The sequence below is a fragment of the Melozone crissalis genome, unplaced genomic scaffold, assembly GCF_028551555.1.
Source record: "Melozone crissalis strain CALT ecotype California unplaced genomic scaffold, PUWL_Pcris_2 ptg000004l_1, whole genome shotgun sequence".
In the NCBI taxonomy this organism is placed as follows: Eukaryota; Metazoa; Chordata; class Aves; order Passeriformes; family Passerellidae; genus Melozone; species Melozone crissalis.
This window is the reverse complement of record NW_026535782.1, coordinates 44,988,631-45,003,306: the sequence shown is the minus strand read 5'-3', so window position 1 is coordinate 45,003,306 and position 14,676 is coordinate 44,988,631. Positions and strand designations below refer to the sequence as shown.

Sequence of the window (14,676 nt, the reverse complement as noted above, 5' to 3'; positions counted from 1 at the left end):
ATGCAGTGCCCAAGGGGAATGTTGACCTCTGCAGCAGCGTTTTTCACAAAGGCCGGTGAACAAAACACCCACTCCTCTTGTTCCAGCCTCCCTGGATGCCTACCTTGTGTCTCTATGAAGCCCTACAAACCAATTACTAGAAAACCTCCCCATCTTGAACCTTCCCTGAGTTTGACCTGCTCTCACATGCTCAGCATGCACAGTTGTGGCATTCTGTGAGAGCATAAGGACAGAGTCAGGTGAATGGAGTAAGAAAAATAACTGTCCTGAGGGGTTTAGTCCTGGTGGTGCCTTCCTTCTCCTACCAAATGAAAAGGGGAATTTTGAGCAACCACTGCACTGAGGTGGTGAAGACACCAGAGGGCTCTACTGCCAGACGTACTGCTGAATTGCTGCAAAGTCCACAGGATGTTGTTCTCGAGGCATGCTCTCATTTTTGGTGAGCCAGCCCCGAGACAGGCTGTTACCAGCAGCACGGGCCTCGGCATCTTACTTCACCTGTGACAGTGGCTAAAGTTCTGATTGCTCCTCTTCTCAGCTCTTCTACCTTTCATCAGGATATGGTGGTATTTGGGAAATCTGTGGAAACCCATTGTGCATACTGCATCTTGTGGAAGGGCCAAGAGTATGCTGAGAAAGCAGTTTTTGCCAGCACTTGACTTCATTTGGAAAGCAACCCCCTCTTGCTGTTTTTGGTGGTGTTATAGTTCTCCCCAGCCTGACTGACAAATGAGCCTACCTGTAGCTGTGCTCCTGCCTTTCCTCTAGGAAGCTGATGTTGAAGGAGTGCCAGGCTTGCTTGGATGGGGAAATCTCTTACATGACTTGCCTTGCCTGTCCAAGAATTTTGGCTGCCTCTGTTGGCATGATAGAGAAATGCGTTTGCTAGGCTTTTATCCTTAAAGGGATAGAAATTTGCTAGTATTTTACGCTTAAAAGGATGAAAGATTTCTTCAAAACCAGAGCACAAAAACATATACATTCTCAGTCTGTTGCCTGGGACATTAGTCAGGCAACTCCTAATAAAGCTAAAGCCTACAATGTGAGATTAAAATACATTAGTCGAGGATAAACTGTCTTGCACAAAAACCATCTAACTGCATAGAAAATGTGCCCTAAGCCCAGTATAATTCTTGCTTGTCAAAGCCTTCACGATACTTAATGGGTTAACGTCAAGAATGTCAAAGGGTTTTATTGTACTTGTTTTAATTATTTGGAAATTGCTCTTCCTGACTCGAGCGATGGCTGGAATTCTTACGTGGCAGTTTCTGCTTGATTTCAAAACATCTTGTCTGTCTGATGAGATGTGTGAGTGCTTGCGCTCGCTGTCATTTGTTTATAGCAACATCAGGGAACCGCTGGTGTGAAAACCCAGTGCGGGCAGGAGCGGGGCTCTAGTTCGTACGCCTGGGGAACGGCGTAGGTGCACGCAGCAGAGCCGTGCTGTTGCCAGCCGCGGGGACAGACGACACGGATGGCCGCACTCCCCCGGCTGCCGGCGGGCCCAGACCCGCATTAACATTAACATATATCTGTGCTTTGCAGGGCGCAGTCCCAGCGCTGGAGGAGCTGCCGTGCCCGGAGCTGGCGGAGCGGGCAGCCCCGGCGGGCCCGGCACACGGCGGCTCCGCACGGCCCGCGCCCCCTCCCGGCCCGCGCCGCGCGGAGCGGCCCCGTGGGGCCAAGGGAGGCGCGGCCGCCGCAGGGCGCCGTCCCATTGGCCTCCGGGCGCGCTGCTTTGCATGTCTCCGCCCTCTGGCCGCCCCATTGGCTGCGAGCCGGCGGCGCTTTGCATGGCCCCGCCCCCCGCGCCCGCTGGCCGGTGCTGCGCTGCGGTGCGGTGTCGGGCCGGCGGCGCGGCGCAGTGCAGGAGCCGGAGCGGGGCCGGCAGCGGGGCTCGGCCGGCGGCAGCAGCAGGAGCAGGGCGCAGGCGGCACCGCCGCTTCGCTGCCGTCTGGCGGAGCGGGGCGAAGCGAAGCGAAGCGAATCGGATCGGCTGGCGGCTCGCGCCGCGCCCGCTCGCTGCTCTCTTCCCCCGCGTTCCCGTGAGCCGCTCCCCGCCCGGGTCCGTCGGGTGCAGCATGAAGTGCGGCGATGGCCCGGAGAGGTAAGACGGCGGTGAGGACGCTGGAAGACCTGACGCTGGACTCCGGGTATGGTGGTGCGGCGGACTCTGTGCGCTCCTCCAACTTGTCGCTGTGCTGCTCGGATTCGCACCCCGCGTACCCCTATGGAGGAAGCTGCTGGCCGCACCTAACTGACTCCATGCACAGTCGGCATAACAGCTTCGACACCGTCAACACCGTCCTAGCGGAAGACTCCGAGGTGCTGGACTGCGCGGGGCAGCAGTGCTCCCGGCTCCTGCCCGACCTTGAGGAGGTCCCCTGGAGCCTGGAGGAGGTGGAGGCACTGCTGCTGCCGCCGGCGCCGCGCCGGGAGCCGCGGGCGCCGGGCGCCGCCAGCCCCGGGAGCCGGGATGCGGCGGCGCGGCTCTCGACACTGGTGAGCCGGGCGCTGGTGCGCATCGCTCGGGAGGCACAGCGACTGAGCCTCCGCTTCGCCAAGTGCACCAAGCACGAGGTGCGGAGCGCCATGGAGATCGTCCTGGGCTGGACGCTGGCGGCCCGCTGCACGGCAGCTGCCCTCGGCGCCCTCTCCCTCTACAACATGAGCAGCAGCGGCGGCGACCGCTTCAGCCGCGGCAAGTCGGCCCGGTGCGGACTGGCCTTCTCCGTGGGCAAGTTCTACCGCTGGATGGTGGACAGCCGCGTGGCCCTGCGCATCCACGAGCACGCCGCCATCTACCTCACCGCCGGCACCGAGAGCCTCTTCCGCGACATCCACGCGCGGGTGCTGGCCGGTCCCGCCGCCCCGCTCCCGCCGCCCGGCCGCCCCCCGGCCGCCGCCGCCGCCCCGGCCGAGAAGGAGAAGGAGGGCGCCGAGGCGCCCCGCTTCACCCTGGAGGCGCTGGAGCAGACGGTCAACAACGACCCCGAGCTCTGGGGCTTGCTGCAGCCCTACCAGCACCTCATCTGCGGAAAGAACGCCAGCGGTAAGTGCGGCCGCCGGGCGGGACCGGGCGCCACCGACCACCTGTTGCGGCGGGCGGGCCCCGTCCGCCCCCCCGGGCGCTGGGCGGGCCGCCGCCGCCGCCGCACCTGCCGCCGGGGCCGGGGGCTGGGGAGGGAGCGGCGGCGCGGCTGCCCCTGCACGGCGGTGCCCGGCCCGGGGAGGGCTGGAGGGGAGCTGCCGAGCATCCCCCGCACGGGTCTGCCGCGGCGTGATGGGCGTGAATTCAGGGGCAGCTGGCTGGGTGTCGGCGAGGGCTGGCTGAGAGACAGTGGTTCAGAGCTTCAGTTTTCCACAGGAAATGGCAGAAGCGCAGCCGAGCGCTTGCAGCCGAGATCAAACTTTTGTTACATATGCAGTGGTTTGGCCAGCGATTGCGTGGTTGGCGCTGAAATGCAGTCTTTCTGGACAGATTTCATTCATGTTGCTGCATGTTTACTCAGAGCTTGACACAAATGCAGCACCGAGATGCATCGACTTCCTGAGCATTTTTTCCCTTCGTTTTTTAAACGATGATTCTAATGTTTTTAATAAGTTGTCTTTCGGTAGAGTGGCATTCCAAAGTTCATGTTCCTTATTTCAGCTCCCTCTGTTTGTCAGGGAAGTGAAAATGGAACGAGACGTGTTTCAGGGAGGCAGAGTTACAATAGGGTGGTTTTTTTCATAGCTTCTCTTAAGCGTGCACAGACACATGCAAACACTTTTATTAAGCTTAAAGTCAAAATACCTGTCACGCTGAGATGCAAATATTTGGGGAGGGGGGTGTGGAAGAGGAAGGGAACTGGGAGAACAAGGGTAACTGGAAGCCTAGATCACGTCTCTAGATAAGCCTTGTTAAGTTGTTAAAGCCACAGAGGATGCATTACAGCTAATTATCTATTGTCTTAAGGCACCTTCTATCCCATAAGAGACCCAAAGGAGAATGCCGAGTGGGAGCGAAGGAAAGGAGCAGATATTCCTCTCTGCTGTAAATAGATGCTGCTTAGTTCTGTTCCTCTGGTGGTTTCACTCCAGCAGTGGATGTCCTCCCCGGAGGCTTTGCTGAACCACCCCTCAAAATGCATCTGACCTCGGGGGCTTGTGTGGCAGGACCCCGGTGTGTTATTCCAGCACTGGTGCAGGCAGGCATGGCTTCCCCAGGAGTGCCACCGTTGTTTTTTTCCTTGAGCCCTGCTACGGTGCCTGTAGGTTTCAGATGGCACTGTGCTGTGTTTCTGACATTGCAGCACTGGCTGTGCAGGCTCCTACTGAGCCTTTCATTTTGTTTTGCGGCTCTCTCTAACTCCCTCTGTATCAGCTCAGTGGATTTAAATGAACTTCATTCTGACCCTCATTTATCTCCCTTCTAGGGACACAAAAGAGCGTTTTCATCTCAATTTTTTTTGTAGTTTCAGCTGCCACAAATCTCCTTAGTAGCTCAGTCCTCAGTAGAGAAAATAGCATTTTTCTAAGATGTTTGAATCAGACCCTAGCAAGTTATCCATTTTGTTTTGCCTCTCTCACTATGCCTACCTGCTTTCTATGCAAATATCTATAATGTTGTTTTGCTTTTTAGCCTCTTATAATACATAGTTTGGCATCCTGTTAAATATATTTAGAATTACAGGTGCAAGAGCCAGGCCTCCCTACAGTAACAGCCATTTTTTACTGCTGTAAATGTTTATTTAGTTTTAATCCAAGGTTGTGTTGCCTTCTCTTAAGTACTTTCAAGGTAACTGAACCAGGCATTATAAACCATTAAACACAGTCTGTCTCTTCACCAGTGAGGTATGTATCTGTTTATATAGTCCTCACCATTTTCATGTCTTGAGTGCTCCATGTTTGGTTGCAAATGTTTCCTTTTCAGGCACTTAAAACAGGTGGGGAAGTCTGGTGTGAGAGATTATTTGACCGGCTTTGAAACTGTTGGGGCCATCTGTAGCAGAAGGCTTGGATTGCTGGAAGCTGCATCTCTGTTTAGTGGCCTAACCACACGTTCATCCTGCCTCCATCCTCAGTACTTGAAACACCATGGTAGCACAACTGAGCCGGTAGCAGACTTCTCACATCTCTTTGCACCTCTCCAGGAGAAGAGACAGGTCTTGCACTCTTGAGGTTCTGTAAGTTGGAGTGTCATTTCGCAGCTGGGTTGCACCTGACCACACAAACGCTGGAATCAGTGGATTTGGTCCAGCAGGTGTGGACAAGAAGCAGTGCTGGGCTCCTTTCTGGAGGTACCATGGCCCGTGTGATTTGAGTGAGGGCTGGGGATGGAAAGCATGCAGAAGCAGACTCTAGCAGTACCTTATCTGCAGACAAGTTTTGTGGGGAGAGGTGCCTCTCTCTGGGAGGCAAATGTCAAACCTTTGAAAAATTTCAAGGCGAAATTCAACACCCTTAAGTTCATCCAGACTGTGAAACAGGCAGCCCCTGAAGGTCATGGGATGCAGGTGTGTAAAGAGCATGAGTTTGTGTGTGATGCAGTCCAAGATGGCTCTAACAGAGTTTATGAACACCAGTGTTGGGGAAGGTGGTCTGAGGATCTGCAAGACACAAACCAGCCTTTCAGGGCTTCCCTATAAGTTGTGCCGAGTGCTTAGTGGTTTCAGCTGAGGTTTTATAGCCTGATATCATACTTGGTCATCTTGAAAGCCTCTGAATAAGAGCAGTATTGCAAGATAACCTTCTCCTTCCTATAAATGATGGCCATGTGCCTTCAGACAAAGATGTTTGAGCTGGTTCTTTGTATGGGCCCTTGAGCCTGCTGGACTCCTTTTGGGAGTGTTTGGCCTGAGTTTGCACAGCTGCCTCAATTGGAGCCCCACTCTCCAACAGGAGCCTGCTCATTGCTCTTGCAGGCTCAAAAGCCTGTGGATGAAGGTAGTTGCACTCCTTCCTGTGTTGCAGGCAGCAGACCATGCATCCTTGATAAGCCCCTTGATAACTTCATGTGTGGGACAGGGCAGGGATAGCAATGTCAAGGCAGGTGATGCCATCGGCAGCGAGCCGCTGGAGTATGGCAGCGACTGCTGGCATATTGACTGAGCTTATCTTTCTGATTACTGTATCAGAAAAAATAGACCTTAAAAGCACTCTGAGATAGTAGTTTCCACTCCTCCCCCCCAGAATTTTAACTTCATGGCTGAACGAAAATGAAAAACTTTACATTTGGGATTTCATTGACGCTTAAATGTTTCAATTATGAGCTCCATCTGAACAGCACAGTGCACGTTTTACATCCTAGAACAGTTGCACGGAGTGTTATTTCCCTTGGAACGGGGGAGAAAAATACTGTGTGCTCAATGAAAGGCAGTAAAAGCTGGCACCTCTGTGGTTTAAGCCATATTATTGTAGTTTCTTTATTGCTCATCAAACCCTTACTTTTATGCCAGATCTGAGAAATGCTTTGAGATGAATGAGAAGCTTCCCCAGGTCTTGGATCCAGTGCAGATCATTGGAGTAAATCCATGTATGTTGTTTTAACGAGGGAGCTTGGATGGCAGGTCCAAGTAGCTCAAAGTCGCCTGCTTGGTATTATGGAGGTCCTCTTGCACTGGCAGGAGGGATGGTGTTAGAAAACACTTGAATTCATACAGAGTAAGGAAAATTGGTTTTTCCTGTTTCAGTCTTTGGGGATCTCCATGTCTTTGCAACAGAACTTTTGGTGGGAGGTGCTCAGTTGGGGAACTGGGGGATCACAGGATGGAGTTTTCTGTGGAGGAGGCGGCATGCACGACTCTGCTGTGTCTGCTTGTGTACAGCTTCTAAAAATAGTGATTTGGAACCCAGCTACATCCCTGTGGTTCCTTCCTCTTCTTAATATTATTTAGAGAAGAAGATCAAACTAGTTAGAAAGCCAGGATTAGGTCAGGCTTGGCTGACACGTGTCAGCTAACCTCAGTGTAACCTCAGCCTCTTCCCCTAATTCAGGTGAACTAGGGGGACTCTGAGCAAATGAGCAGTACCAATACATTAGCACAGCTTAACCAAATCAATAAATTCTTTTCAGTTCTGATTCATATGTATACATACATGTGTGCACACAGAGACCATACCCTCCTTTTACTGGCAAGCATACTGTTATCTGTTACCTCTCTGCTTTTTGCTGTATTTGAACCATTCAGGATGCCATTATGGCCTTAGTGGCAGTGCAAAAATCAATCCAAAACTTATTTTGACTAAGATGATAGGGAATATTTGGACACAGAATAGAATTTTATGCTCTTTTTTTGGCCGTATTTTAAACTATAATTCCAAGAACATCCTTCCCCCTCCACCCCCATTATGTTTCCGTTGTGTTTTTTTGCTACTTAAAAAAAAAGGAGTATAGTTGAAGTTTCTTATATGTGCCAGTATATTATACTTAGAGGTCTTGGCTGTTTTGTTTCTCCATCTATTCCAGGGCACTTGAGGTTGACATGAGTGGGGGTGCAACAAATGATGTGTAGTTTTGCTTGTTTCTCTTACCTGACAGTCTCCCAAGCAAACTTCCACACCATCTTTGAACAAGTTATGAATTTGTCTCCTCTCCATTCCAGGTGTGGTGGGAGGGGGAGAGGGGGACACATCCCCAAAGGGCAGAAGGTTTTGCCTGTTTGTGATTTGTGGCCAGTGATGCTGGTGGGAACTGGGATGGCAGTGCAGAAACCGTGCTCCTTCTCTGTACTGAAGGATGGGTTGCTTTGACCCTTGGTGTTGGCAGGAGTGGAACAGAAGGATCATCAGTGTGTGTGCTTCTTGAAAACCTCTGTTGCCTTGAGAGGACACCTTGAAAAGGGAGCAATGGTAGGACTGGGAAATAGAGACCCATTGGGAGGTGAGGTGAGGGTTTGACTCACTGGATGATGAAGGTTTGTTTCCCCTCTGGATGTTTTGATTCATGTGATTTGTTTCAGTTATGAGTCTAACATAAAAAAAAATATAAAAAAATCCCAGAATGTACTGGAGGCACCCAGGATAATCATAAAGCTTATGTTTGCCAATATGATTATTCTTTTTGTCATGTTGGAAAGTACCTTAATAGCATTTATAGCCTGGGCCACACTAGGGAGTTTTCAGACTGCATCTACATTACTTAGTTTCTGATGTAAATGAGGCTCTGGAATGATGATTGGAAATGTGATTGTGTATATAAGGAGCATGTTAGGGGAATAACAGTATAGTTTTAGCAGTATATTGGGTTCCTGGGTTTTTTGCTGAGTGCTGACAAGCTTCATGTAGTTTTTCAGCCATCCTGTGAGCTGATGACGTAAGGTGCAGGTGAACATTAGGGACAACTTTGTGCCTTTTCCTAGTGCTCCTGCAAATGCTCTCTCTGCCACTGCTCAAAGTTAATAAAAATGAAAAAGACACCGCTCTTAGTGTGTTGGTGTTTCTGCAGTGTGTGTCATACCAAGCAGTTGTCAGTCACAAACCTTCCACATTGTCCAGAGTAAACACCTGGTAGTGCAGTGGCTTGGAACGTCTACAGCCTGAACCCTTTCTCCCCTGCCTGTTTAGGGGTTGAGTTCTCCTGTCTCAGAAGTTAGGCAAAAAACTTCATGGTCGTTTCCTCACCTTTCCTCTAATGCAGATGTGAAAGAAAAAAGCCCCACTCTATGAGATGACACCAGAGGTGGAGAGAGTTGTTTCCTGTAGCACATGGGTGTTGGGAATGAAGTCCTCTGTCGGGAATAACTTCTTCTGGCCAATGTGTAGTGCAGAAAGAGGTGGGAGGGGCTCCTTTCAGGTGCTTTGCTGTAATTAGCAGCTTTCATGCAAAATACTTACTTCTGTTGCTGGCCCAGCAAAGGATGTGCAGGAAAAGCAAGGAGGGGATGGATGAGGGAGTTTATCACTAGGCTGCGTTTTCTTGCAGTGAGTGTGATGAGCAGCAGCACTGCCCCTGTTCATGTCCCTGAGCTGGATGGTGTTCTCTGTACTCGTGGGGGTTGAAGTGGATGCTTGGTGGATGATAAATCACATGAGTGCCTCTTCACTTTCCCTGTCTCCTCCCACTTTCAAGATTCCTGCTGCCTCAGTTTCCCAGGCTGGGTCATCATGTCCAGCTGTGGCAGCAATGCCTTCCTGCCAGTCCCTTTGTGCCAGCAGTCCTGCCCATGGCTCTGTCTGCAGGCTGTTTTCCTTTGCCCAGCATATAGGAGGCTTTAGCAAGGCATAAAAATTAAGTAGGGACTATTTTCTTTCTTTGCTCTTGTCCTTGTTTACTTGCTGACCAAAAGCAATATACTGCACCATCTCTGCAGAAATCTGTAATTACAGTTGTTATGTACCTGATAAGTATTTTAAAGATTTCAAAAGACATTAAAATTACCCCAGAGCTTGCATGGCCAGCTTAATACCCTCTGGTTACTTTGCCAGAAGTGTTCAGTTAGGTAGCCTGAAAAAAACACAGGCATTGTGAAGGACTGTGCCAGCTAAATGGTCGCACGTGGTTGGTTCTTGGTCTGCCCTTGCTTTCAGGAGTTTCCTACAACCAGGAGTTTCAATCAGTGGCCACGTTTGTCTGGCAGTGCATAGGCTTCCCATTTTCCCAGAAGGTAACATAGTTATCCTAAGGATGTGAAGAGATAAAACTTGATGTCAAGTCACTCCTTCTGCTTTCCATAGGGCTGCATTTCTGTCTTGTAAAAACAGAAGAGAGGAGGGCACTGATCAGGTGAAATGAGTCACTGAGAAGGCAGCTCTTGGCTTGTTCTGACGGCGGGAGTGAAAGGCATGTTCCTGGGAGCAGCTGAAGAAGAAGCCACTGTTGGTGTGGATCAGTTCAGCAGCATGGATGGGGCACAGGCACGCTGATACCTTGCTGAGGCTTGTCTCATTTACTTAAATTCAACCTGATGTGCTGATGATCTTGCATCATCACACTTCCTTACTCTGGCATTTTGTGGGTAAAGAGAAAGTTCTACAGCATGGCTTATGGGACACGACCATTTTCTTGGGCCCCACTGAAGAGGTCCCTGTCATCTTGATGGTATTTTATCCTCTTCCTTGATTCCTAGGCTGAGTTCATAGGAAGCACAGTACCCTTTTTTGGTGTAATTGTTCCTAAAAACAACCCAAGAGATTTTATAGTATGGTGAGAGGGTATCCAGTGGTAAATATGTGAACCAGCTTGGAGGCTGAAAAGGTGCTCAAAAGATGCAAAGATTCGCACAGAGATTCTCTTGGCTCATTACTGATAAGGAAAAGAAATTGTCTTTGATTTGGTTTAAACAATACTGGATTAATAAGGAACAGGACAAAAATTAGACACCCTGTACCAAGAGACCTCAGGACAGGTGATTGTGTGCCTGATGAATTAAGCTGACAGAGGTGGATAAGGGAAGAAGGACTTGTTCATCCCAGTTGGTTCCAGGCCACTTAAAAGCATGGTGTCAGACCTGGTGTAAATCCCTGTGGGCAGTGTAAATCCCTGTGTGGCTGCCTGATGTTGGTGCTTGGTGGGAACTTGGCTGGAGTGACCCTTGGCACTGGGCTCTTCCTGCCATGGGGCTTCAGCTGTTGGTGCTGGGATCTCCTGAGCGATAACTGGAAGCGCAGGAGACAGGTAAAGCTTTCTGTGGGGGTTTAAGGCAGCCGAAAGCGAAAGTGCAGGGAGGGATCAGTGCTGCAGGATGTGTGGGAGGCGGCGGGATGCTCGCCAGCAGATAGGAGCACACGAGGGCGTTGCAGCTGAGCCTCGAGGGACTGGGAATACTTCTGGGTCAGCAAATTCACAGCCTTACGTGGCTTTTCCAGAGCTCTTATGTGCATAGACCTTGCTCATGTGAACAGCACATGGACTTCACACAGCCATAGAGGTCTTGGGACAGGCTGGTGAGTGAGCAGGAGAGCAGGAACCCCTGAAAAGATTACAGAAGAGGCCCCTTCAGGGGCCAGATTTCTGTCCTCAAGTGCTGTGGAGTAGCACCTGGACCTGCAAGAGTCTGAGGCTTTAAAATTCATAAAACCACCCTGTTTTTAAATTGCACTGCTATGAAATATTGCTCCCAGGTGGGGGAAGTGAATGGGGCTGGAGTTGCAGCAGAGGTATGTTGAATGTATTTGCATTTTTGAGGCAATTAAGTAATTGAAGGAAACTTTGCATCCTGCAGTGTTCTGCAGTTTCTCTGGCCCTGTGGTAGTTTTAGGTAAACACTGTTGGGCTGTAGTGCCTTCTCTTATGTGTTGTGTTTGGCCATGATTAAGTTGCTAGTCGGGGAAGGTTGGCTTTTTCTTGCAAAGAGCTAAGCAAGTCTTGCAAGCCTCTCTCTGGGATGTTACCCAGCAGGGACTTGGAAAAACAGAGGTTGTGATGCTGTGGGCCATATGTACTCCCCAGACTGCAGGTTCTTTACCCCAGATGAAGCACCTTGAGTTCTCTGTCGCCTCTAAGAAGTGAATGTGGCCGGCAGCAAGGCAAGCTGCCACTGGGAATGTGGGCCAGATGCCTGGGGATGGATGCTGGACTCCCAGACCTTTGGTAGGAAGTGCTGCCAGCAGAAATAAGAGAGATTGCAGAGGTCATAGTCATTTTGGCTACCCACTTTTTTTGTGGAGAATACTAAGATGATTTTTTAAAATTATTTTTGGTGTACTACATGGGCGTGTCTTTGCATGCCAACATATCACAGAAATTGGTTTCACTAAATCATTCACTGTAAATCTGAGTAGGTATATCATTTTGCTCTGGGTTGCCATATAGCAGAGACAGCTGCTAGGGGCTAGATGCTGGTACCTCTGATGCTGTTATTTCCCTAGGGACTTATAAGGGTCACAGAACTCAGTACTTCAGAAAAAGTATCCCTGTGCTACTTGTGTTATTTAACTTCTCTAGTGCATGTCTTGTGTGGGGTGCTGTGTGAGTCAAGCTGTTCCAAAGGTAGTGCTAAGCCCATCCTGTAGTACTTGTTTGGGCAATATTCCCACTGATTTTGGTGGTAAGGACAGCCTGTCAAACACCAATATCAGCTCTTGCATTTGGTAACAAATTACAGAATTAAGAATTAAACTCCTGAGTCAAAGCTGTAGGCCCAGGCTTAGTTTTGCTTAAGATAAGCTTTTCCAAAACTGAAGATGAGTGTCAGTACCTCACTGCAGATAGTTATTCCTAATTTGAAAAGATTTTTTTCCATTGTTTCACTGATTAATGGTGTTCAGCTTGAAGATTGCACAGCCTGTGAGGCCTTGTGCTACCTGGCTCTAGCCTATTTCCGCTGGCCCATATAAGAAAAATTCTAAAAATAGTCCAGCAGCAGGGTAGGTTTGCAAAAGTAAATTAGATTTTAAAAATAAGAGGTTCAGTTTAATTATCTGGCATGCTGTCAGTAAGGAGGAGCAGGAGTTTCAAAATACGCAGTTTTTCTAACCTGGAAAAAACCCCCACCCCAAGTGTAGCTGTGCCTCAATAGTTAGGACCTGCTGTGCTCTGCTGTTGCACTCTACCTGTTAACTAGTTCTTCATTATACCAGTATGCTCAGAAGAGAATTGCCTTGTGCATCAACTATTTCTGGAGAATGAAAACAGTTTTGCAAGCTGTCTGAGTGCAGGGACAGCAGGAAGGGGTAGAGTCTTTTTAATGGAAAATACCTACCTGTGGGAATGCATATGATGCCTTGCTTCCATCTTAAAGAGCATGTTTGGTAGAGGATGGGTAAGACAAGGAGGAGTAGTTTGAACTATTCCACAGGTTTAAATGTAGGAATGGCATAAACACCAGCAAAGGATGAGCTTAGGCAGCAATGTTCTTGCAGCAGAATGCTGGGAGCCAAGATAAGTAAGTTGGTGACGCTGTCTGTCTGACACGCATCAGTGGTTAGACTGTGGTGGCTGAATGCATCTAAAGCAAGATTAAATACAAGAGAAAAACACCCTAGCCAAAACTCATTCCTTCTTAAGTGTACAGATAGTCTAAATGATCTTCAGGAAGGATATATGGGCTGTCACCTCTTTTCAGCACACAGAAACTGCCTATGCGTGGGATAATTGGCAGGTTTTATAAGGAGACCTGTGGTGATGAGAGCCCTCAAACCACCAGAGCAGATGGGGATGCTGATGTCTGCTGCCTCTGCCTCCTCTGACCAGGGATGTCATGGGGAAAGAAAGGCACGAGATGGACCTCGAGGTTGTGGAGGAACTGGAGTTATCAGATGGGTGGGAGAACACTGCTTTATCAGGGCTGGTGGTGTCTGATTACAGGCTGTGTGAGGCAGGAGCTGGTGAGTCACAGAGTGTTTTCTGAGGTTTGGGGCTGGATGCTCAGGTGTCAGCCACCATTGCAGGTGACTTCTTTCACTGACTGAGGAGGCAAGGCAAGGTTTTCCTCTGGATGGGACCCTCTCTGCCACCTTTGTCAGCCTGAGATCAGATGGCTCTAGTTTGCCCAACCTAGGGCTATGTTTTGAGACTCCCTGGAAGTTTACCTGGAGCCAGGCTGCTGCTGCCTGCTTAATAGGTGCTTCTCATGCAAACAGTGCAGACACATCCCAACTGCAAAACTGGCTACAAAGCTGGCTGCTGAGCAGATTTAAACATGTAGCATTGACTGCTTGTGCAATCCGTGTTGCATACTTCTGACAGTGCTGGTAAGACATTCCTGTCTGGAGTGAGGGTGGAGTGCAGACACTGGGGTCTTTAGCATTGGGATTTACACGTTTTCTGGTCTGGTAAGGTCTGAGTTGGGTGAGTCCCTGGGAAACATCCTCTTTGGGGCAAGGAGAGCACTTAGAGGGAAGAGGTGTTAAGGAAATGAAGACTTGTTAGTTTACTTCTCCCCTTGACTGTGACTTGAGGAGCATCATTGGGGTGAGTTCTGTTCCTTCTTCCTTTAGAGGTTTGCAGCGCTGTTGGCATTGCACTGATATGCAGAAAAAGTTGTTGATATTTAAACACAAATGTTGGCCATGACAAAAGGAAAAATTAAACAATTCAGCACACCACATAAAACATCCTCTGAGCCTGGAGTAATTAGTTCAGTTTCATAGCCTGATTTCCAAAAAGAGAAAGAACAGAAAAAACAGCAGAAAAGATCATGAAATTTGAGGGGGAGGAGGGGGCACAGGGACTGTTTCTGTACAGTGATAGTCAACCACAGTGGTGTTATTTGGTCCAGAAAGAAGGCACCTGGGGATTCTGTGATTGCACCATGCAAGGAACTGAGTGGCAAAGTGGGAACTTGAGCAACTGCTGATTTTTTTGCGGAGAGCCAAGATGCAAGACTGAAAGAGTGAATTTAAAGTTACTTTAAAGAGCCCTCTCCTTTTCCCAGCATAGCAGGGGTGTGTGGAACTGTATAATAGCAAAGGAGTGGCTGGGAAACAACGTGCTGAGGTTTTGCACATGGAGACTATTTCTAAAGATTATATTAATCCTATATTAATAATTGCAGAGGAAGTACTGGTTTGTGTTTTAGCCAAAGCTTTGCTTGGACAGCCTTTGTAGGCATTGCACAAGATGTGCAATGTGGATGTTGCTGCCCTTCGTGCTGCAGAGCCATGCTCTGCTGATGGGCACTGCAAACTGAGGCTGCTTCCTGCAGTATGACAGGAATAACCTTTATTGCTTTTAGTAACCCTGTGAATGAGTAAGAGCTTCAGGACTGAGTGTTCTACTGTTCTGAGCTGCTTTCATGATCACTTCTCTAGGTT

General features: G+C 49.3%; 1 protein-coding gene across 2 annotated transcripts in view; it reads left to right on the top strand.

Annotated features, from left to right (window-relative positions):
- Window positions 1–2,010: 2,010 nt before the first annotated feature.
- Window positions 2,011–14,676, top strand: part of ABTB3 (ankyrin repeat and BTB domain containing 3) — a 162,758-nt gene continuing 150,092 nt past the window's right edge. For both annotated transcript variants that reach the window (XM_054272957.1, XM_054272949.1), the window contains exon 1: window positions 2,011–3,052. In XM_054272957.1, coding sequence (XP_054128932.1) covers window positions 2,095–3,052 — 958 coding nt within the window. In that variant the 5' untranslated portion in view covers window positions 2,011–2,094. The remainder of the gene's footprint in view (window positions 3,053–14,676) is intronic.